Here is a 24,330-nt window from a genome sequence, read left to right as displayed (position 1 = left end):
AACATTAGAAATATGTTTACCAAATAAGATAAATTATTGATTTACAAAGTGTAAAAGGCATACATACATACATACATACATACATATATATATATATATATATATATATATATATATACATATATATATATATATATATATATATGTATATATATGTATGTATGTATGTATATATATATATATTATACATATATATATATATATATATATAGATATGTATATATAATGTATTATGTATGTATGTAGTATATATATATATAATACATACATACATACATACATATACATACATATATATATATATGTATATATATATATATATATATATACATATATATATATATATGTATGTATATATATGTATGCTAGTATGTATATATATATATATATACATATATATATATATATATATATATATATATGTTTATGTATATATTATGTATGTATGTATGTTATAATATATATATATATATATATACATTATATATACATACATACATACATATATATATACATATATATTAAATAGCTTATTGATTTCTTCAACAAAGTCGTGTGTGTGCGTGGGGTAACCTTTCAGTGTAAATACAAAGAGTGAAACAAAACATTTTCTTCACAGATGTAAAGTACATCGAAGTGCTTAGAACTGATTTCAATCCAAAGCAGACAATTTAGCATTCTGCTCAATACCTTTTAATACTCATTTCTGTGTTTTCTTACATTTGTGTACACCTAGTTCTTTATATTTGTAAGTTATTGAGTTCACATTCAACACTCCAACTCTGACAAAATGATTCCTGACGTAGGCTTATTGTGCTATACGTTTTAGCCAGTCATCTAAGAACACACGCATCTTAATATATTACTTTTAATAGGTTATGGCGAAGCGTCTCCCCCGTTGTCGTCCTTTTTTTCTTTTGTAAATCAACACCAATCAGAATAATGGACCATACCAATCATAATGTTTGGCAAACCGGTTTCCCTCTTAGACGCACATGTATCATTTATATTGTGGAAAGAAATGCTTGACAACCAAAAAATACAATTTGAACAAAGGTGAAATATTTACGTTTCATATTATATCATAAACAAATTAATTGAATACATACATGTCTTGTACAATCACGTATGTAACCATACTATTTTAATAGGTCAGTGTAAGCAATATCAACACTTTAAACACACACACGACTTTAATATTTCAATGTACTGCAGATAAAGATCAGGTTTTCTGTACCAAACATTTATGGTATTCTGGAAATTAACTAGTTTTGTATGATTTATTGACAATTAAAGTGATCATTAATACAATGGCTAGAAGTGTTACTAAATGAACATCTGGCTCACAAGGCTGGGATTTCCCATCATGGCACATAGAGGCTCAAGCAGTTATTTATATACCTTTTTGTTTGACGACCAGATATGTAGTTGATACCACCTGCCTGAGCTGCCATGTAATGCAATTATTAGGGTCCGTTGGTGTTACGCAGCTAATAAGAATATCTCCTCGTTAGCTGGTAGCTTTCAATGTGGTTTATATTCAGAGCTGTGGTCTCATCTCAGACACGAGAGGTGCTGAGTCGGGGAGAAGGAAAGTCCACAAGTGCCTGCGCATCTGTTGAAAGAGCAGAGAACCAACGCTAATCATCTGGAGGGTCGGGCAACTAAAAATGGTTAAGAACTCAACCGATGCTAACAGCGCAAGCATTGCTAGTTAACGTACGCCTCATACAAAGCACCATCTGTATCATGCCATCGGATATTGTGTCTAGTAACATTCTTATTTGTAGATTAGCCAACAAGCCAGTTGGTTCATACAGTTAAACATGTACTTTTTAAGCGTGATATCATGATTGATGTACCAGCCCAGGCTTGCAACTTCAGTCCCACATTTCATCCAGTCCACAGATTAGTGGGGTGAGTCTGTGTACAAATATAGTTCGGCGTTGTGGTGGACACAGAAGAGTGATCGGTGTCATTCCTTCTCAACGCTCACACCACTGCTGACTGACTCTTGGCACGCCGTGCCGTTCATCATCCAATGCGTGCTTCTAAACACATGCCGGGGTCATGAGTTTGAGTCACACGTGTTTAAACCCAAACATTTCTGATATTCTAGTGAAGCAGCCGATGCAACTCACTATCACTGAAAGTGCAAAAAGCCCCTGAATATTAAAAAAAAACAACAGAGACATTAGCCTTGATTGGACTAAATAGCTTAACAAGGACGAACCACCGAATTGGCTTCTAGTTCTGGCTTCTCCATTGTAATGAGTTTATGTTTAATCATGAAACAACATGAATGTTTGTGCAGTCACATGTGGGCTACCAAATAGCTTCGATTGTGAATTACATGGACTTAATGTCAAGTTACAACTGGGGGCTAATGTGGCTCGAACAACCAGCATAAGATGTAACCTTACCTCGTTATTTTTCCTCCCCATGTATGGTGAAGTGTTGAATGCCAGGCCCAGGAAACATCAAACCTCAATTCACGGAATAAATTGACAGTGGTAAGTACGGTAAGAGTATTAGGGCACAGAGCTAAAGGAGAACATTAGGAGGAAATTCTTTCTTTCTTTTTTGCATTTTGAGAATAAAGTCGAAATGTTGAAAGTAAAGTTGGACTTTCTGACATACGCCAACGCTAACATTTACTTTGAGTGTCAAAAGTTACTTTTCGAAATGCAGTTTTGTTTCCTTGCATGTCTTTGGCCCCAATACTCTTCCGTAGATAATCCCCAAATGCCAATATATTTAAATTTATTAAAATCATCCTTGAGTGAGCCCACGCCTGCTCTCTAAAAACTCTCAATATAAGAAATACAAGAGTCTTAATTTAGAAACAGCCTAATATTTATTCACCAGTCAAAAAACATACTTTTCAATATGAGGTCTGAAATCCACACACGGATGCATACCAAGCCTTCTGTTACCTGACAACTTGTTTGGGGACAACCTTGGAGAGACATCTGTACATACTATCTGGGTATTTCGTATTTAGGAGAGTGAGTGATAAAGAAACATATTTCTCCTTTAAACTACTAGACCCACTCTCTACAATCTGTGGTTACAGCGAGCAAAAGAACAAAAGAATATAAAATACAACATTGTGTCTGCAAGATGTGTTAGCTTAATTAATGAACATGGGAGCTATATGAATGGATGAACTTAATAGGCAGGTTCTTGGAGAAGCAGCTTGCAGCACTCATGCAAAATGAGTACATCTCTATCAGAGGGGGACTGGAGGAACGAAGTCCTATCCAAACTTGCATTCTCCTCCCTCTGGTATCCAAGCGAGTGAAAGGGTTGGCATTGGTGGTGGTTAGTTATCAGTTCTCTCGAGAAGCCACGTAGTCGTGTGAGTCTGGCCAACTGCTTTTCATTTGGAACCAATGAGACCGGGGGAGTATCTGTTGAGTAGGAGAAAGAGACGGAGGAGGAGAGGTTGATCAGAGGGGGATTCCTCTTTGTGCCAGCACATTTGATCTTCTACAAATCTCCCCGTTTCCCACTCAAGCTGACTCAGCAGGTGGTTTTAATCACATGTTGACATCTGCACTCGCCGCTTCCTCCCGGATGCTACCTAACTAGTCTCCCCATGGCCTGTGAGACCTCAACTGAGAGGCATTACATTTTACGCTTCCCACCAGAAGTGATTTCCTGTGTAGATCAACTCTCCAACAAAATAACCAGCCTTATCAGTGGGTGCTGTGGGCAGGGGAGGGGGGGAGCAGCATGAGAGGATTAATGGTGAGGGGTTGCGAGTTGCACCGGACTGGCGCAGCAGATGCTTGCAGTCAAATATCCTCAGATAGCAGTGACATACCACAACCTCCCTCCTTGACTGTAATCATAAGTTTTCTCATTCGAGCATGATCAAACCAGGACTCTTGAGGACAGGTGTGAGGATGTGGTGAGAGAAACGGAGAAGAAAAGAAAGAAGGGGGGATGAATTGAGGGAACTTTTTGTAGATATGACGTTGACAACATTTCACGAGATTCCACCAGGAAAATAAAAATTATCAGTCTTTCTTAAATCCCTGCCTCCATCAACATTTTTTATGTGCGTCCTGATAAAATATCAGAGAAGAGCAGCGGAAGTGGCGCAGGAATAATCATGAAGAGACAACAGCACAGATTGGGTACAGATGAAAGATGCAATACTGCCACCTACCTGCCTTTTTGGGCATCACCATCCTGGTGGGCGGGGTCCTGCCCTTGCCAGCCCTGGCTGACCACACCTGTTGGATGAAGACAAGTGGTAAAGGAGAAGAAAACATAGCCTCATCAAGCACATGTAAAAATGTTATGTCATGAATTAGCATGCATTAGCACATTCTTTAATAACAATACAGTGATGATATGTACATTTCCTCTTGTAAATGTAATCTTATTACCCTTTACTGCCTCTTCCACAGAGTACACCCACCAAAGGCAGCAAATCATCTGCTGCATGGAACCGTTGGGTATAAGCCGTAGGGGGGAAAGGAATGCCACTAGGGCACAGCTTACGCGCCTTTGCCGTTTGCTCTCCTGTGACAGGACACATCAACACAGTGAAATTCATATCGATACAGGCAACTGTCTACTGCTAAAACAGTGCTCTTGGTTCTAGTTTAAAGTGCATACATTAACAGGGGCAACGCAACTTCTGTGAACTAACATATACACTTTAGTTGTTTATGCAATGTCATGGTATGGATAAAAGTCGTGTTTCTTTGTGAATAAAGTACTCTAATTGGAAACGATCCCGAGGTTTCTGCACAGTGAGTAAACAATCAATCAAAGTGAACAGGTCGGGTTTTGAAGCCATGGGCTGCCTTAAAAAACATTAAACAGTACTCTTGCTCTATAATCATTAAGCAGTCAGGGTGACCTCCGTTTGGTATAATGTCAAGTCAGTGCTGGCATTTTTACCACTCACCAAGAGAGTGTTTCTGTTGGGTTTGTTGAGTTTTTCGTCTGTCAAGCAGACACCGAAAACTACTGGGTTTGGTTTCATGAGACTTGGTGGAAGGATGCAGGCATGGGCCAAAAGGATGAATCATTACGTTGGAGCAGATCCAAATCCGGAGCGATACACTCATTATGTTTCACTGATGGAAACAGCCTATTGCAGAGGACTGCGCTCCCCTAGAGCCCTTCTAAAGTGTTTACATGTTTTTTCCTGTGCTTGCAATGTTCCATCTTAACTTTGCTTATGGTATTGTGTGTTTTAGTTTATGAAGTTGGCTTCCCTCTCACCACAACAAACACAGTTCTCAACTATTTTACAAACATGACAGGAGTTGGTATTGGGATTGAATAAAATGAAGCTGCCAAATAAACCAAACTAAAACTATGTAGTCTGCCTTTAACATCTAAGGAATTTTTAAAACAAATGGTGCATTTGTTGTTAGGTAATCTTTGATGTCGTAATGATAGGCTAAAACATACCAAATTACGGATTTTCCATTTCAAGAATACTTAAAATAGATCATGTAATGAAGCTTCTAAAGATGAATCATGGACGTTTGTGCTGTCAGTGCTTACACTACAACCACTGAGTCTTAATCAACAGGCACCGGCTTAGCTTCCAAATGTCAAAGCTGGCAGACATTGATCTCCCCCTACTTGACATGGTGCAGTTGTTTTGTGGTAGATACACGTTTAAGCGTGACAGGGCCTCACAACACAATGACAACATACACGAATGCATTTGCTGCTTGCTCTCTGCAGCTATCACGTAAATGCCTCAGGGTTGTGGCCTTTCATGTTTTAATAGCCTAGCAACGGGTTTTGTGTGTACCAACGTCAGTGCTGTGCCGCAGTAACAATAAACAGTGGGATTGAAAAGACCGCTGTGGGTGGAGGCCGGATGTTTGTCAAGAGCATTCCCATTGCTAACTGTCCAGAGGGCTTCCTGTTCTCCCGTTATTTAGCTTTTCTTCCAAAAGAGGAAGGGCTGAAAGCAATTACTTGAAAAATGTAAATCAAGGCAGCGTTCATGCATCAATTACTACTTCATTTTGTTATGGTTTTAATCAAAGTTTTGGTTGTAAGAGTAATATCTGCAGTCACTTATTTAGACTCTTTTAATGGTTGGTTCCAAGAAAGAAGTGGATGGAAACTAACTATAGTTTTTGTCATTGGTCGTGCCTCACCATTGATAAGGACTATAGAGGAAACTGACGCGAAGTTTTTTTCCCCCTCCCTATAAATAATACAACTCAAAGTGCATAAAACTGCTTCTTGTGTTGGAACAACTCCCTTCCACCTGAACAGCCTCGTATTTAGAAAAGAATGAGGCTCTGAGCAAATGTGCTCCCAACTCAGCCGCAAGTCCTCCAGGGGCTTTTTTAACCCAGTCCCCAGGCAGACATGTATTTTTACCATGGCTTTTGAACCGCTAGGAGATGACTCGTGTGGCAACTGGACGCGCCTTTTCTAGCATGCCCTCTGACACTGCAAGTTGGTTGGGGCTGCTGAACAAGACGTCCATGAGTGGGAGGACGGGAGTTTTATCGAGGAAAACAGGACCTGGCCTGTCCTCCGCTGAGTCTATTCCAAGGCCGCTATCATTTCTCACCCTCTCACCTCTAAAATAGCCCCCACTTTTAACACAGCAAAGGCAAGCAACAGGACATGGCAAGGGCTTTTTTTTAAATACAGCCTATAGCCAAGTAACAGCATGGACTGGGAAATATTTGTTGGAGCACAAAATCCATACGAACCAAAATAATCGGGTCGTTTTTATGTTCCCTTAAATGTCATGTTTTTTTAGCAAATAAAGCAAATAGGTGCTTAACTTCATGCAGCTTTATTCCACATTCATGAAGACAGATTTGGTGATTACAGGCGATCAGCTGATCACCAATCAACTAAAGTTTACAAAGTGAGAAAAACAACAAATAACTATTTCATAAGCTACATATGGGAAAACAATGTGTTATCAATCTTCAGACATTTTATATCCATTTATGTAGACCAATTCTCCATTTAATTGGCTTGAAGTACAAAAGTATAAAAAAGTTAAGAAACAGAATGATAGGGACATTAAAATATTGCACTGAAAGTGATGGGCAGCCGCCCACATCCACCATAACCTTGAGTTTTCTTTCAAACATCAAATGCGTCCTGCCATAAACAATTGTGTCAAAACCTTCAAAAAGCGCTGTGTTACAGTATTTCCTCCTACAAATCCGTACTAGTTCAATTTTCATTATTCCTCCTCCTCCTCTTCCCTGCCTCCTCAAATCACTCATCATCAACAACTCCAAAGTCCATTTTTGCCAGGACTGTTGGAACATGCTCTTTTGACAAGTGAAGTGTCCACTTCTCGAAGCCTGGCTCTGGCCTATCTTCCCCCAGCGAGCATTATCTGGCTCTTTGTCTGCGTGATGAGGCCCTTGGGCCAACATAAACTCAGCAGCACCACCCTGCTCCAGCGCCCTCACAGCCGTACTGTGAGCACTGAACTCGTCTGCAGTCGTTCACCGCAACGTTGAGCCAGTGCACGCAGAGCTGCCACCTTTTCATCTTGGCTCTTTACCAATCTGGTCTAGTACACGACGTCTTGCGCTCTTCCAGGACAGCATATAGCGGTCAAGCGTTCAGCTAGCCCTTGCTTAGCACGCTGAGCATTGTCCTGCCAGCAACGGCAGGGCATCTTCCCTCGGTTGAGCAGGGCCTGCAGGCGGCCATTGCTAGCCACCAGGAGTATCGATAGCATTACTATCAGTTCACCCTTCTGGGTCTGGTAAACACTTGCTAAGGTGCCACCGTCACAGTCCTTATGCTGGCCAAAACACTTTGCACATGGAGCAGGTGGGTACCTGGCAGGTAGTGCAATAGATGTTGATTTTCTCATCCCGTGTTCTTGCACATCGGCTCTTTGGATTCTTTAGCTTCAGGGGTTTCTGTGCTTCCACTGCCTTCTTGCTGCTGCTTATAAGGGTCGATAATTTTTACCAATAGGTTACGCGGAGCCCATGCACACCATGGCGGTCAAGTTACAACCTCGAAACGGCAGGTAGGACAGCGAAAGACGCCACCAGAGAAGCCGGTATGGGTTCGCGCGTCGTATAGGTCACTGTCACAACTACGACACAAGTTGTGCTGCAGGGCAGGATGACCACGGGTGGTGAACATGTCCAGCAGATGGGCAGCCTCAGCGGCTTCTCTAGCTATCCATGGGGCCTCGGGGCCGAACCATAGATCCTGTCCTCTGAACGTCCATAATGGAAGAGTCTCTGCCTACAGTTACTACAAACCTCCCTCTCCGTTTGATTAAAAAGTAACCAAAAAAAATCAGTCACACTCCGCAAACTTATCCTCAGTGTGTCAGTTACTTTTCAAAATGCTGGTATCTATCTGACTGAGAGCTGGCAGCTTTGTCCTTTATAACCACCCCCTCACAGCTGGTGACATCTGATCCTTTCCACCAACCCAGTCCACACATTCCTGCCTGCTTGCTGCCTTGGGATCTTTTCACAGAAATGGCCCCTCCTACTCAGTGCTGCATGTGTCACTTGTCCCAGAGGCACTATTCCCCTCTCCATCTCGTGACGGAAGTGGTGGACTGGACAGAGACACCAGGGTCCTTGTACCGGCTCAGCTGGAGTGGGAGCTCAATCCATTGGTAAAACAGTCAATGATGTCACATCCTTGCACTCCTGTGTTTTTTTGAACGTTTTATCTCCTTTAATTTGTTGTTAATTAACTAGTTTGCCATTTATATAAACTGTTTAGTTGCTACAAGAAATGAATAACTTTGTCATATACTTTTGACATTAATGTCTAACTTTAAATCACCAATTGTAGTAATCAATAGTGAATTGACTGTTTAGATGATGATGACATCTCATTAAGCCTAATATTTATGGCACGTTTATGACAATAAACTGTTGGGACTTGCGAGTTGCTTGTGGTAGGAGTGGTTGATTGGTACTGTAAAATGTTCTCTTGCACAAACGTCATAGAAGTGTATAGAGTAAATACCATCTACTTGCTAATAAGAACTTTATTATAAAAGGTAATTTATTTATAGGAAGATTAGCTGCTTTGTTTAAAACTACTTTATGAAAATCTTCTAAAGAGTAAAATGTTTGCATTAGATTCACAACCTCTTAACTTCTTACATTAATCAGGATATTCTAATCAATGTTTTCCCTAAGTGTCTCATGACCTATTGTACGTCAGCATCCTGGCGATCAACACGAGTACCGTAACAGAGGGAGAAGCTAGTCTTATAACCTTTGCACAGGTAACCATCACATGATACAAACTTGCACAACACACTGCAAACAACATTACAACCCTTTGAACTAGACTTCATGATAACATAAGCCTTTAGCTGGAATTAAAAAGAGTTATGAACAGTCAAATTCGATAATTTCCCTTGGTTGCAGCATAGCTTTTCATGTGGTCCCCCTGCTGATTTGATGAAAAATCATCAGAGGAAGTAAATACATTATATTCACTTCAATTCCCCATAGGGAATTCTGCTAGTTTCCCCAGAGCTAAATGTGTAAATATCATGTTATCAAGTGTTTGAAATAATCTTAAAAAGCTAAAGTCAGATAGACTTCATTTTTGTTTTACCTCGAAGGGCCTCCATGACGAGATATTTCTCTTGACCATTGGAAAGCAGCGATGGGTTGGTAGATCCCTGGAAAGTCTCGCTGCCAAAGCGTTGGCCAACAGCCCAAATAGATGTCAATTCAGGTTTGCTGTAATCAACAGCAGAAAGGCATTTAAAAAATGTGTAGTGAGCTACACTTGACAAGGCAGTGGTTGTTATGCTACTGTAAAGAGCAGGCACCCAAAATACTTGGGATATTGAATCACAGTATATACATAACCATACATGGACACAAATATTCATATATAAATATATATATATATGAATGTATCATAATGAAATGGCTTTCGATAGTAATTCCTTAGCAATGTCTCCATATATTTATCATGCTTACCAGATTTTATTGCTTGTGGAATCCGTTTCCAGAGATACCTGCCCTTATTCCTGTGGGAACCATATCAACAGTTGAGACAATGCAAGATGTATAGGAAAAGGGCACCCCCTTGAAATTAAGTATGCTTTGGGTTTTTTTTTACTTTGAAAGGACAGCAGGAGTAAAACGAATAGACAAAACATCAAGCAAAACAAATGGAAGCAAATTAATCTATTAACCCTTAACAAAACAGTGAAGAGAAAGGAGGGGAACCCCGGCAGCTACTGAAGACATACCCGGACTCACTTACATGTCATTAATGATAAATACAGTGACAGCAGCTGCAGTCGTACACTTGAGGTGTTGCAATCCCCCTGGAGCCTGTGAAAAATAAATCAGTGTCAGAATAGAATCCCTTAATTGTCCCAACGACGGGGAAATTATCATTTGTTTACAGCAAGAGAGTACACAATTAATAGAATAAAAATACAATAATATGAGTACAGTCGCACTGACGGTGTAATTGCAAAAGTTATAAAGAGAAATTGCACTTGACAAAAGTTGTAAAAAGTGAATATTGCACAGTATATTAAACATAGAAGTTAAATATTAGCAGAAACCAAGCAATTAATTTCCCTTAACAATTCAGTTTAAAGAGTATCGCTAACAGACATTGGCTACAGACTGTCCCTCGACAGACACCTTTACTTCAGAATACCACAACATACAACAAACAAATAAATATATTATCATGTTAAAATCACAACCAACCCACCAGTATATAAAGTAAAACCTAAATAAAATATACTTGTAAATAAATTAAAATGAGCTCCACCTTCATCAGCTGCAACATTAAAGGGATGAACATATTCATTCATCAATAATTATATTTCAAAATTATTTTTTCTGCACGATAATTACTTTTACTTGTGTTACTTTAAGTGAAGTTTGATGCTACCTTTATACTTATAATACATCTTGACTGTGGTATTGTTACTTTTACTTAAGTGAAACATCTGTGTACTTCGTCCTCCACTGCTCATGACTGACCTCTGAACACACAGACATGATACTCTGCTTGGAAAACATTAAGATACATATCTAGAATAATAACCCTCCTTATAGCTCCAGAATTTACCTGAGAATCATCACGTTTTAAAGTTTTCTTCAGAATAAAAGTAATCCAGTTATAGTTGTCTGTACATCCACACATACAATGCAAAAAGGAAATAAAGCTCAGCAGAAGTTCAATGAGGAACTTAATCAGCTGACTTTGGGCATTCTCTTTTTCTATAAGCCAACCAGACTTTGCCACGATCTCTGTGAGCCAATCATATTCAGCCGTTCGCCTCCAGTTCTCATCACTTCCAGCGCCCAGGGTTCCCTCCATCATCAGAAGCCCCGCTCCTCCTCACATCCACCCAGATCTTCAGGCTTTTCCCTTCCCTTTCTGTACTCCATCGGGGGGCATATTCCTATTTACCCACGGCATCTCTACCCCCTAAAAAGTGGATGACATTGCGATGAGGTCTAATCTCTAAAGACTCTTTCTAAGCCAAAACGCTTTTGTGCCCCAAGTCAATACATTTATTTCACTCTCAAATGAAGTCTCTCCTGATTGAACTGCCAATTTAACAAAATGTCAACAAATATAAACAGAGCTCAAGATGTAGCCCACGGCTAACTGACCAACTCCAAGGGAACACTTGCAAACACAAAGTTTTAATGTCGAGGGGGAGTTCATTTACCCTCTCAGTCCTCGATAACATCATGTCAGTGGCACATGATGCAAAGCAGAAGTCACCTTTGACATTCCAGGAAAAAATGACCTCACAAAGCCCCGGCTCTTTGTGAGTTAAGATTTCAGCAGTTTCTTTCCTCACTCAAACAGACCAACATTTTTTAAATAAAATAAAAAACATGGTCAAACTTTTTCCAACAGTCTTTCAGTTTCTTCTGTGCTCATGTCATGTTGTTTCTAAAGGAGGCTCTCAACGCAAACGCACACATAATGCAAAGCAGTGATCTCAGCCATTTCAAAGAAGCAGGTTAGACTGGAAACATGTGAAGACTTAAGTCTGAATGTGCAGGCCATTTGGATGAAGCTGTGAGAAACTCTGCAAAGGGCACGTCTGATTTCAAAGTTATTTATGGAGCAACGGCTGTAGGTTCATTACAGAACACCCCGTTTTGAGCAGGCACATTCTAGTCTTTGTATTTCATTGTAAAACCAGCAGTGACCAGTAGAAATGAAAGGTTCAGCCTTTTGTCTAAGAGAAGTATTTAAAGCTCAGTTTATTTTACATAAGTTCACAACCTTGAACATTTACTAAACCGAGTAGCTACTTGCTTTTTGCCTGTGTGGGGGCGCTTTACTTTCAGGCTGTAATACAGGTGATTACAGAAGCCCGGAGACGCAGGTAAGATAAGTCCACAGCAAACATTAACAATGTTCCTTCATTTCTGTTTCCATCTGTGAAACAGGTGGGGAAAAAGGTTTTGCCAGGTTAAAAAAAGGTTTTGCCAGGATCATCTTTCTTAGTAACGTTTTTTGTATTTGTTAAAACGGGGTAAAAGAAAATGTTTTCGGTTTGGTTTTTTTGTTGTCAGTTTAATTCTTTGTTGTAATACTAATTTGGGTCAGAATAGTCTGTGTGTTCGCAAGTTAACTAACATTACTGTCAAGTCTTTCTTTCAGCTAGAAAACATGAATGTATATAGTGCTGTTCGAACACTGGGGTAGTGGTGCACTACACCTTGTGGTCAAAAGGAGTATTTACAACATATGAAAATTATACTAAAAAAAACAAAAAAAACACTAACTTATAAAATGATGCTGGAACTTTTTCCAACTGTTCTTAAGTCATCAACACAGGAGAGACAACATTTGAGATCAGAATCATTTTGTTTCTCTCACTTGCCTCTCAGGGCTTTCTTAGATCATGCATCAATGGCCTTCTTCATTCAACCAACAGCAGTGAACAAAACAATGCTAAAAGCCTATTCTGGTAATACAGTACGGCCTTAAGGTCCTCACTTCAAAGCCTTCTCCCAGCTGGTTCACAGCATTGCCTTGACATATTGTACGTATCATATGAACTTGTAAAAGTTGGTTTTCCGCAAGCATCAAGTTACTCAGTATTATTGGTCTGAAAGGGTTTAAAGAGAACCAGAACTACTGTAAAGACTGATTTAATATCCACCATACAGGACACAAACTCAAATATATAATAGCTTATTGATTTCTTCAACAAAGTCGTGTGTGCGTGTGGTAACCTGTCAGTGTAAATACAAAGATTGAAACAAAACATTTCATTCACAGTATGTAAAGTACATTCGAAGTGCTTAGAACTGATTTCATCCAAAGCAGACAATTACTATTATTCATCAATACATTTAAATAAACATCATTTCTGTGTTTCTACATTTGTGGTATGCACCTAGTTCTTTATATTTTTGTAAGTTATTGAGTTCACACTCCACTCTGAACAAAACTGATTCCTGAACGTAGGCTTACTTGTGGCTAACGTTAGCCAGTCATCTAAGAACACAAAGCATCTTAATAGAATTACTTTTAATAGGTTTATGGCAGAAGCGTCTCCCCGGTCGATTCCTTTTTTTCTTTTGTAAATCAACACCAGACAGAATAATAGGACCATACCATGATATGTTGCACCGGTTTCCCTCTTAGAGCGCACATGTATACATTTATATTGTGGAAAGAAATGCTTGACAACCAAAAAATACAATTTTGAACAAAGGTGAAATATTTAGTTTCATATTATATCATACAAATTAAATTGAAATACAGTACATGTCTTGTACAATCACGTATTAACCATACTATTTTAATAGCAGTGTAAGCAATATCACACTTTTAAACCATCAACACGACTTGAATATTTCAATGTACTGCAGATAAAGAATCAGGTTTCTGTACCAAACATCATGGTATTCTGGAAATTAAATAGTTTTGTATGATTATATTGAACAATTAAAGTGATCAATTATAAATGCTAGAAGTGTTACTAATGAACATCTGGCTCACAAGAGCTGGGATTCCCATCACTGGCACATGAGGCTCAGCAGTTATTTATACCTTTTTGTTTGACATGAAACCAGATATGTAGTTGATACAACCTGCTGACCTGCCAGTAATACAAATTATTAGGCCGTGGTGTTAACGCAGCAATAAGCAATAGTCTTCCTGCGTTAGCTTGGTAGCTTTCATGTGTTTATATTCAGAGCTGTGGTCTCAGTCTCAGAACACAGAGAAGGTGCTGAGTCGGGGAGAGGAAAGTCCACAGTGCCTGGAGCATCTGTTGAAGCAGAGAACCAACCTGAATCATCTGGAGGGTCGCAACTAAAAAGGTTAAGAACCAACCGATGCTAACAGGCGCAGCATTGCTAGTTAACCGTACGCCTCATACAAAGCACCATCTGTATCATGCCATCGGATATTTTGCTAGTAACATTTTTGATTTAGATTAGCACAAGCCAGTTGGCATACAGTTACAACATGTACTTGTTTTAGCGTTGATATCTATGATTGATGTACACAGCTCAGGCTGTGCAACTTCAGCCCAGCATTTCATCAGTCCAACAGATTAGTGTGGGTGAGTCTGTGTACAAATATAGTCGCGTTGTGATGGACACAGAAGAGTGATCGGGGTCAGTTACCTTCTCACGCTCACACCACTGCTGACTGACTCTGGCACGCCGTGCCGTCATCAGGCCAATGCTGCTTCTACACATGCCGGGGCATGAGTTTGAGTCAACACGTGTTTAAACACAAACATTTCTATGTCTAGGTGACAGCAGCCCGATGCACTCACTATACAACTGAAAGTGCAAAAAAGCCCCTGAATATTAAAAAAAATAAACAACAGAGACATTTAGCCTTGATTGGAACTAAAATAGACTTAACAAGGACGAACCACCGAATGGCAATTTCTAGTTCTGCCTTCGTCACATTGTAATGAGTTTATGGTTTAATCATGAAACAAACATGAATGTTTGTGGTACACATGTGGGCGAGCCAAAATAGCTTCGATTGTGATTACATGGATTAATGTCAAGTTACCTGGGGGTCTAATGTGGCTCGAACAACAGCAGTACTATGTAACCTTACTCGTTATGTTCCTCCCCATGTATGTGAAGTGTTGATGCCAGGCCTCAGGAAACAGCAAACTCATTTCACGTGAGATAAATGTGACAGTGGTAAGTACGGAAGAGTATTAGGGCCAAGCTTAAAGAGAACAATTAGGAGGAAGATTCTTTCTTTCTTTTGCATTTTGAGAATAAAGTCGAAATGTTGAAAGTAAAGTTGGACTTTCTGTACATACGCCAACGCTAACAGTTTACATTTAGTGTCAAAAGTTACATTTTCGAAATGCATGTTTTTTTCCTTGCATGCTTTGGCCCCAATACTCTTCCGTAGATAATCCCCAAATGCCAAATATATTTAATTATTAAACATCCTTGAGTGAGCCCAGCCTGCTCTCTAAAAACTCTTCAATATAAGAAATACAAGAATTCTTAATTAGAAACAGCTAAATATTTATTCACCAGTCAAAACATACTTTTCAAAATATGAGGTCTGAAATCCACACACTGATGCATACCAAGCCTTCTGTTACCTGACAACTTGTTTGGGGACAACCTTGAGAGAGGACATCTGTACATACTAGCTTGTGTATTTCTATGTTAGGAGAGTGAGTGATAAGAAACATATTTCTCCTTTAAACTCAGACCCACATCTCTACATCTGGTGGGTTACAGCGAGCAAAAGAAAAAAAGAATATAATACAACATTGTGTCTGAAAGATGTGTTAGCTTATGAATGAACAGGGGAAGCTATATGAATGGATGAACTTAAATAGGCAGGTCTTGGAGAAGAGCTTGCAGCACTCATGCAAGATGATGGTACATCTCTATCAGAGAGTGGGACTGGAGGAAAAGTCTATCCAAACTTGCATTCTCCCTCTGTACCAAGCGAGTGAAAGGGTGGCAGTGGTGGTGGTGAGTTATCAGTTCTCGAGGAAAGCCACGTAGTCGGTGAGTCTGGCCAACTGCTGTTCATTTGGAACCAATGAGACCGGGGGAGGATCTGTTGAGAGGAGAAAGAGACGGAGGAGGAGAGGTTGAGTCAGAGGGGGATTCCTCTTTGTGCCAAGCACCATTGATCTTCTTACATCTCCCCGGTTCCAACTCAAGACTGACTCAGCAGGTTAAGTTAATCACACTGTTGACATCTGCACTCGCCGCTTCCCCGGATCTACACTACCTACAGTCTCCCCATGGGCCTGTGAGACATTCAACCTGGAGAGCATTACATTTTACGCTTCCCAACCAGAATGATTTCCTGTGTGAGATCAACTCTCCAACCAAAATAACCAAGCACCATTAAGTCCCAGTGGTGCTGTGGGGCAGGGGAGGGGGGGAGCAGACATGAGAGGATTAATGGTGAGGGGGTTGGCGAGTTGCACCGGACATGTGCGCAGCAGATGCTTCAGCAAAATATCTCAGATAGCAGGACATACCACAACCTCCTCCTTGACTGTTAATCAATAAGTTTCTCTTCGAGCATAGATCAAACCAGGACATGTGAGGATGTGGTGAGAAAACAGGAGAAGAAAAGAAAAGGAATGAATGAGGGAACTTTTGGAGATATGGACGTTAGACAACATTTCACGAGATTCCAGGAAAATAAAAAATTATCAGTCTTTCTTAAATCCCTGCTCTCAACATTTTTATGTGCGTCTGATAAAATATCAGAGAAGAGCAGCGGGAAGGTGGGCGCAGGAATAATCATGAAGAGACAACAGCACAGATGGGTACAGATGAAAAGAGCAATACTGCCACCTACCGGGCTTTTTGGGCATCACCATCCTGGTGGCGGGGTCTGCCTGCCAGCCCTGGCTGACCACACCTGTGGATGAAGACAGAAGTGGTAAAGGAGAAGAAAACGGCCTCATCAGCACATGTAGAAAAGGTTATGTCATGGAAATTAGCTGCATTACACATTCTTTATACACAATAACAGTGATGATATGACATTTCCTGTGTAAATGTAATCTTACCCTTTACTGCCTCTTCCACAGAGTACCCCACAAAGGCAGCAAAATCATCTGCTGCGATGGAAGTGTATGCCTGGGCCACTAGACTGTACGCCCTTTGCCGTGTGCTCTCTGTGAAGGACACATCAACACAGTGAAATTCATATCAGATACAGGCCAACATGCATACATGCTAAAACAGTGCTCTGGTTCTATTCAAAGTGCATACAGTACAGGGGCAACAGCAACTTACTGTGAACTAACATATACACTTTAGTTGTTATGCAATGTCATGGAATTTAAGAGTCGTGTTTCTTGTGAATAAAGTAGCTAATTGGAAACAGCCCCGGAGGTTCTACACAGTGAGTAACAATCAATCAAGAGTGACAGGTCGGGGTTTTGAAGCCAGGGGCTGCTTTAAAAAAACATTAAACAGTACTCTGCTATAATCATTAGCAGTCAGAGGTGACTTCGTTTGGTATAATGTCAAGTCAGTGCTGCATTTTTACCTCCACCAAGAGAGTTGTTTTCTGTTGGGTTTGTTGATTTGTTGTCTGTCTGTCAGCAGGACAACAGAAAACTACTGGTTGGTTTTCATGAGACTTGGTGGAAGGATGCAGCATGGGCCAAAAGGATGAATTCATTACATTTTGGAGCAGATCCAAATCACGGAGCGGATACACGCATTATGTTTCACTGATGGAAACAGCCTTAGCAGAGGACTGCGCTCCCCGAGAGCCCTTCTAGTTTACATGTTTTTTCCTGTGCTTGCAAATGTTCCATCTTAACATTTGCTTATGGTAATTGTGTGTTTGAGTTTATGAAGTGGCTTCCTCTCACCACAAACACAGTCTCAAACTATTTAACAACTGACAGGAGTTGGTTTGGGATTGAAATAAAATTAAGCCATTCCAAACTAAAAACTATTGTAGTCTGCCTTTAACATCTGGGAAGTTTTAAAGCAAATGGTGCATTTGTTGTTAGGTAATCTTTGATTCGATAATGATGAGCTAAAACAAATACCAAATTAGGATTTTCCATTATCAAGAATACTTAAAAATAGATCATGTTAAATGAAGCATTCTAAAGATGAATCATGGACGTTTGATGCTGTGCAGTGCTTACACTACAAACCATGAAGTCTTAATCAACAGGCAACCGGCTTAGGCTTCCAAAATGTCAAAGCTGGCACATTGATCTCCCCTGACTTTGACATGGTGCTGTTGTTTGTGGAGATAACGTTTAAGCGTGACAGGGCCTCACAACAGCATGGGACAACATACATCTGAATGCATTTGCTGCTGCTCCTGCAGCTATCACGTAAATGCCTCAGGGTTGTGGCCTTTCATGTTTTATAGCCTAGCAACGGTTTTGTGTGTACCAACAGTCAGTCTGTTGCAGCAGTAACAATAACAAGTGGGATGAGAAAAGACAGCTGTGAGGGGGAGGCCGGAGATTTGTCAAGAGCACTTTCCCATTCTACTGTCCAAGGGGCTTCCTGTTCTCCCCGTTATTGTACTTTTCCCAAAAAGAGGAAGGGCTGAAAGAATTAACTTGAAAATGTAAATCAAGGCAGCGTTCATGCATCAATTACTACTTCATTTTGTTATGGTTTTAATCAAAGTTATGGTTGTAGAGTAATATCTGCAGTCATTATTTAGACTCTTTTAATGGTGTGGTTCCAGAAAGAAGTGGATGAAATACTATAGTTTTGTCATTGTCGTGCCTCACCATTGATAAAGGACTATAGAGGAAACTGACCAAGTTTTTTCCCCCTCACTATAAATAATAAAAAACTCAAAGTGCATAAAACTGCTTCTTGTGTTGGAACAACTCCCTTCCACCTGACAGCCTGCGTATTAGAAAAGAAATGAGGACTCTGAGCAAATGCTCCCAACTCAGCCAAGCAAGTCATCTCCAGGGGCTTTTTGTAACCCAGTCCCCAGGCAGACATGTATTTTTACCATGGCCTTTTGACCGCTAGGAGATGACTCGTGTGGCAACTGGACCGGCCTTTCTTAGCATGCCCCTCTGACACTGCAGAGTTGGGTTGGGGCTGCTGAACAAGACGTCCATGAGTGGGAGGACGGGAGTTTTATCGAGGAGAAACAGGACCTGGCCTGTCCTCCGCTGAGTCTATTCCAAGGCCGCTATCATTTCTCACCCTCTCACCTCTTAAAAATAGCCCCCACTTTTAACCAGCAAAGGCAAAGCAGACAGGACATGGCAAGGGCTTTTATTTTTAAATACAGCCTATAGCCAAGTAAGAGCAGCATGGACTGGGAAATATTTAGTTGGAAGCACAAAATCCATACGACCAAAATAATACTGGGTCGTTTTTATGTTCCCTTAAATGTCATGTTTTAGTTTAGCAAATAAAGCAAATAGGTGCTTAACTTCATGCAGCTTTATTCCACATTTCATTGAAGACAGATTTGGTGATTACAGGCGGATCAGCTGATCACCAATTCAACATAAAGTTTGACAAAGTGAGAAAAACACAAATAACTATTTCCATAAGCTACATATGAGGAAAACAATGTGTTATCAATCTTCAGACATTTTATATTAACATTTATGTAGACCAATTCCTCCATTTAATTGGCTTAGAAGTACAAAAGTATAAAAAAAGTTAAGAAACAGAATGAATAGGACATTAAAATATTGCACTGAAAGTATGGGCAAGCCGCCCACATCCACCATAACCTTGGATTTCTTTCAACATCAAATGCAGTCCCTGCCATAAACAATTGTGTCAAAAACCTTCAAAAAGCATGTGTTACAGTATTTCCTACAAATCCGTAACTAGTTCAATTTTCATTATTCCTCCTCCTCCTCTTCCTCTGCATCCTCAAATTCATCATCATCAACAACTCCAAAGTCCATTTTTGCCAGGACTGTTTGAACATGCTCTGTTGACAAAGTGAAGTGGTCCATCTTCTCGAAGCCTGGCTCTGGCCTATCTTCCCCCAGCGAGCATTTAGCTGCATCTTTGGTCTGCGTGATGAGGCCCTTGGAGGCCAACAGAAACTCAGCAGCACCACCCTGCTCCAGCGCCCTCACAGCCGTATCTGTGAGCACTGAACTCGTCTGCAGTCGTTCACCGTAACGTTGAGCCAGTGCACGCAGAGCTGCCACCTTTTCATCTTGCTCTTTACCAATCTGGTCTAGTAAAACGGTCTTGCGCTCTTCCAGGACAGCATATAGCAGGTCAAAGCGTTCAGCTAGCCCTTGCTTAGCACGCTGAGCATTGTCCTGCACAGCACGGCAGGCATCTTCCATCTGGTTGAGCAGGGCCTGCAGGCGGCCATTGCTAGCCACCAGAGTATCGATAGCATTACTCAGTTCACCCTTCTGGGTCTGGTAAACACTTGCTAAAGGTGCCACCTCACAGTCCTTATGCTGGCCAAACACTTTGCACATGGAGCAGGTGGGTACCTGGCAGGTAGTGCAATAGATGTTGATTTTCTCATCCTCGTGTTCTTGGCACATCGGCTCTTTGGATTCTTTAGGCTTCAGGGTGGTTTCTGTGCTTCCACTGCCTTCTTGCTGCTGCTTATAGAGGTCGATAATATTTTCTACCAATAGGTTACGCTGGAGCCCATGCACACCATGGCGGTCAAGTACAACCTCGAAACGGCAGGTAGGACAGCGAAAGACGCCACCAGAGAAGCGGTATGGGTTGCGCGAGTCGTAGAGGTCACTGGCACAACTACGACACAAGTTGTGCTGGCAGGGCAGGATGACCACGGGTTTGGTGAACATGTCCAGGCAGATGGGGCAGCTCAGCTGCTTCTCTAGGCTATCCATGGGGCTCGGGGGCCGAACCATAGATCCTGTCCTCTGAACGTCCATAATGGAAGAGTCTCTGCCTACAGTTACTACAAACCTCCCTCTCCGTTAGATTAAAAAAGTAACCAAAAAAAATCAGTCACACTCCGCAAACTTATCCTCAGTGTGTGCAGTTACTTGTCAAATGCTGGTATCTATTCTGACTGAGAGCTGGCAGCTTTGTCCTTTATACCAGCCCCTCACAGCTGGTGACATCTGATCCTTTCCACCAACCAGTCCACACATTCCTGCCTGCTTGCTGCCTTGGGATCTTTTCACAGAAATGGCCCCCTCCTACTCAGTGCTGCATGTGTCACTTGTCCCAGAGGGCACTATGTCCCCTCTCCATCAGTGACGGAAGTGGTGGACTGAGCAGAGACAACCAGGGTCCATGTGACCGGCTCAGCTGAGAGTGGGAGCTCAATCCAATTGGTAAACAAGTCAATGTCAACATCCTGTGACTCCTGTGTTGTTTTGAACGTTTTATCTCCTTTAATTTGTTGTTAATTAACCTAGTTTGCCATTTATATAAACTGTTTAGTTTGCTACAAGAAATGAAATAACTTTGTCATATACTTTTGACATTAATGTCTAAATTTAAATCAACCAATTGTATTAATCAATAGTGAATTGACTGTTTAGATGATGATGACATCTCCATTAAGCCTAATATTTATGGCACGTTTATGACAAATAAACTGTTGGGACTTGCGAGTTGCTTGTGGTACAGTGGTTATTGGTACTGTAAAATGTTATCTTTGCACAATCAGTCATTAGAAAGTGTATAGAGTAAATACCAATCTACTTGCTAATAAGAACTTTATTATAAAGGTAATTTATTTATAGGAAGATTAGCTGCTTTGTTTAAAACTACTTTATGAAAATCTTTCTAAAAGAGTAAAATGTTTGCATTAAGATTCAAACACTCTTAACTTCTTACATTAATCAGGATATTCTAATCAATGTTTCCCTAAGTGTCTCATGACCTATTGTATGTCAGCATCCATGGCAGATCAACACGAAGTACCGTAAACAAGAGGGAGAAGCTATTCTTATAACTCTTGCACAAGGTAACCATCACATGATACAACTGCCCAAACAACTGCAACCACATTAAACCCTTTGAACTAGACTTCATGATAACAATAAGCCTTTTAGCTGGAAATTAAAAAGGAGTTATGAACAGTCAAATTCAGTAATTTTCCCTTGGTTGCAGCATAGCTTTTCATGTGGTCCCCCTGCTGATTTGAATGATAAAATCATGCAGAGGAAGTAAATACATTATATTCACTTCAATTTCCCCATAGGGAATTCTGCTAGTTTCCCCAGAGCTAAATGTGTAAATATCATGTTATCAAGTGTTTGAATAATCTTAAAAGCTAAAGGTCAGATAAGACTTCATTTTTGTTGTTACCTCGAAGGGCCTCCATGACTGGAAGAATATTCTCTGACCATTGGAAAGCAGCGATGGTTGTGTAGATCCCTGGAAAGTCTCGCTGCCAAATGCGTTGGCCAACAGCCCAAATAGATGTCAATTCAGGGTTTGCCTGTAATCAACAAGCAGAAAGGCATTTTAAAAATGTGTAGTGAGCTACACTTGACAAGGCAGTGGTTGTTATGCTACTGTAAAGAGCAGGCACACCAAAATACTTGGGATATTGAATCACAGTATATACATAACCATACATGGACACAAATATATTCATATATAAATATATATATAAATATATATATATATATATATATATATATATATATATATATATTCATATATATATATATTCATATATATATATATATATATATATATATATATATATATATATATATATATATTATATATAATATAATATATATATAAATATAAATATATATATAAATATAAATATATATATAAATATATAAATAAATAAATATATATAAATATATAAATATATATATATATATATATATATCATAATGAAATGGCTTTCGATAGTAATTCCTTAGCAATGTCTCCATATATTTTATCATGCTTACCGATTTTATTGCTTGTGGAATCCGTTTCCAGAGATACCTGCCATTATTCCTGTGGGAACCATATCAACAAGTTAGACAATGCAAGATGTATAGGAACAAGGGCACCCCTTGAAATTAAGTATGCTTTGGGTTTTTTTTACTTTGAAAAGGACAGCAGGAGTACAACGAATAGACAAAACATCAAGCAAAAAAATGGAAGCAAATTAATCTATTAACCCTTAACAAAAAACAGTGAAGAGAAAGAGGGGGGGAACCCCGGCAGCTACTGAAGACATACACTGACTCACTTACATGTCATTATGAAGTAAATACAGTGACAGCAGCTGAGCGTACACTTGAGGTGTTGCAATGCCCCCTGGAGCCTGTGAAAAATAAATGCAGGTGTCAGAATCAGAATCCCTTTAATTGTCCCACGACGGGGAAATTTACATTGTTACAGCAAAGAGAGTACACAATTAAATAGAATAAAAATACAATAATATGAGTACAGTCGCACATGACGGTGTAATTGCAAAAGTTATAAAAGAGAATATTGCACTTGACAGAAAAAGTTGTAAAAAGTGAATATTGCACAGTGATATTAAACATAGAAGTTAAATATTAGCAGAAAACCAAGCAATTATTTCCCTTAACAATTCATGTTATAAAGAGTATTCGCTAACAGACATTGGCTACAGACTGTACCTCCGACAGACAACATTTACCGTCCAGTGAGTTAAACTGTGTTATTATTTCCTTAGCTTCTCTTAATGTTATAGCTTTGGTTCCCTACCTTACAATGTATTACAGTAATCGGTCGGTCACAAGGTTACCTGACGCCACACAATGAACCAAGCAATACATTTACTTTATGAGAACCTAAATAATAAAAAGTACTGCAGTATTAGCTGTAACTTAGCTATGTTTACCAGCACAACGAAGAGATGTCTGACTATCTAAAGCTAGCTAACTAGCCAGCTAATAGTAGAAGTTAAAGCAGAGAGTAACGCTAAATCTACTGTTTATGTTAGCATTGTTAGCATGGCACTGGTTCACTTAAAAGCTAACTCGTAGCATAAGTAAATGTAATAGTGTATGAAAGTAAAATCAGCGTTAGAGTAGTGAAAACTGGCTAGCTTGTTAGCCATATTGTTAGCTAAAACTGGTCAAGAGATAGCTGTCAAGAACACTACTACCAAGCCTTCAATCAAGCCTGTTGGCACAGGAAAAAATCAATTTCGCGATGAATTGCTTACCTCGAGCTCTTGAGCTTCACACTGCTCTAATAATTTATCATAATTTTCCTCCATAATCACAGCAGCAGGCATGTTGATGCCTAGCTGTTGCATCGGGAACTTCTTCTTCTGTATATGTTAGTTACAGTGGATAAGCAGCACGTCAGGAGTGTTGCTGCCCTCAGGTGGACGAAACACAAACGACAGAATCTACACACCACCTCGAACAACATATTAAATCAAGCGACACACCACAACTCAATTATAGCA

At 39.9% G+C, this 24,330-nt stretch overlaps 2 protein-coding genes and 1 pseudogene across 2 annotated transcripts; all 3 read right to left on the bottom strand.

The window, feature by feature from the left end:
* Positions 1–7,204: 7,204 nt before the first annotated feature.
* LOC115026642 (E3 ubiquitin-protein ligase TRIM63 pseudogene) lies at positions 7,205–8,221 on the bottom strand (annotated as a pseudogene).
* Positions 8,222–15,480: 7,259 nt separating this feature from the next.
* LOC115026284 (COP9 signalosome complex subunit 8) lies at positions 15,481–24,237 on the bottom strand. Its single transcript, XM_029459042.1, has 7 exons — positions 24,082–24,237; positions 23,138–23,208; positions 22,847–22,895; positions 22,242–22,374; positions 17,021–17,128; positions 16,807–16,869; positions 15,481–16,047 (listed from the first exon to the last, which is right to left on the bottom strand). Exons 1-7 carry the CDS (start codon positions 24,172–24,174, stop codon positions 15,968–15,970), a joined length of 597 nt encoding a protein of 198 aa, XP_029314902.1. The 5' UTR covers positions 24,175–24,237; the 3' UTR covers positions 15,481–15,967.
* Positions 19,217–21,053, bottom strand: LOC115026282 (E3 ubiquitin-protein ligase TRIM63-like). Its single transcript, XM_029459041.1, has one exon. The coding sequence runs from the start codon at positions 20,849–20,851 to the stop codon at positions 19,817–19,819; it is 1,035 nt and encodes a 344-aa protein (XP_029314901.1). The 5' UTR covers positions 20,852–21,053; the 3' UTR covers positions 19,217–19,816.
* Positions 24,238–24,330: the final 93 nt, after the last annotated feature.

The sequence above is a fragment of the Cottoperca gobio genome, chromosome 21 (genome assembly GCF_900634415.1).
Source record: "Cottoperca gobio chromosome 21, fCotGob3.1, whole genome shotgun sequence".
Classification (NCBI taxonomy): Eukaryota; Metazoa; Chordata; class Actinopteri; order Perciformes; family Bovichtidae; genus Cottoperca; species Cottoperca gobio.
The sequence above is the reverse complement of the archived record's forward strand: the minus strand, read 5'-3'. Positions and strand labels throughout refer to the sequence as shown.

Coding starts and splice junctions, on each gene's coding strand:
- LOC115026282 (XM_029459041.1), bottom strand. CDS start 20,851: ATGGACGTTCAGAGGACAGGATCTATGGTTCGGCCCCCGAGCCCCATG.
- LOC115026284 (XM_029459042.1), bottom strand. CDS start 24,174: ATGCAACAGCTAGGCATCAACATGCCTGCTGCTGTGATTATGGAGGAA. Junction 22,896..23,137: donor TATTTACTTCATAATGACAT/GTAAGTGAGTCA, acceptor TGGTTCCCACAG/GAATAATGGCAGGTATCTCT. Junction 16,870..17,020: donor TGTGGAAGAGGCAGTAAAGG/GTAAGATTACAT, acceptor CTTCATCCACAG/GTGTGGTCAGCCAGGGCTGG.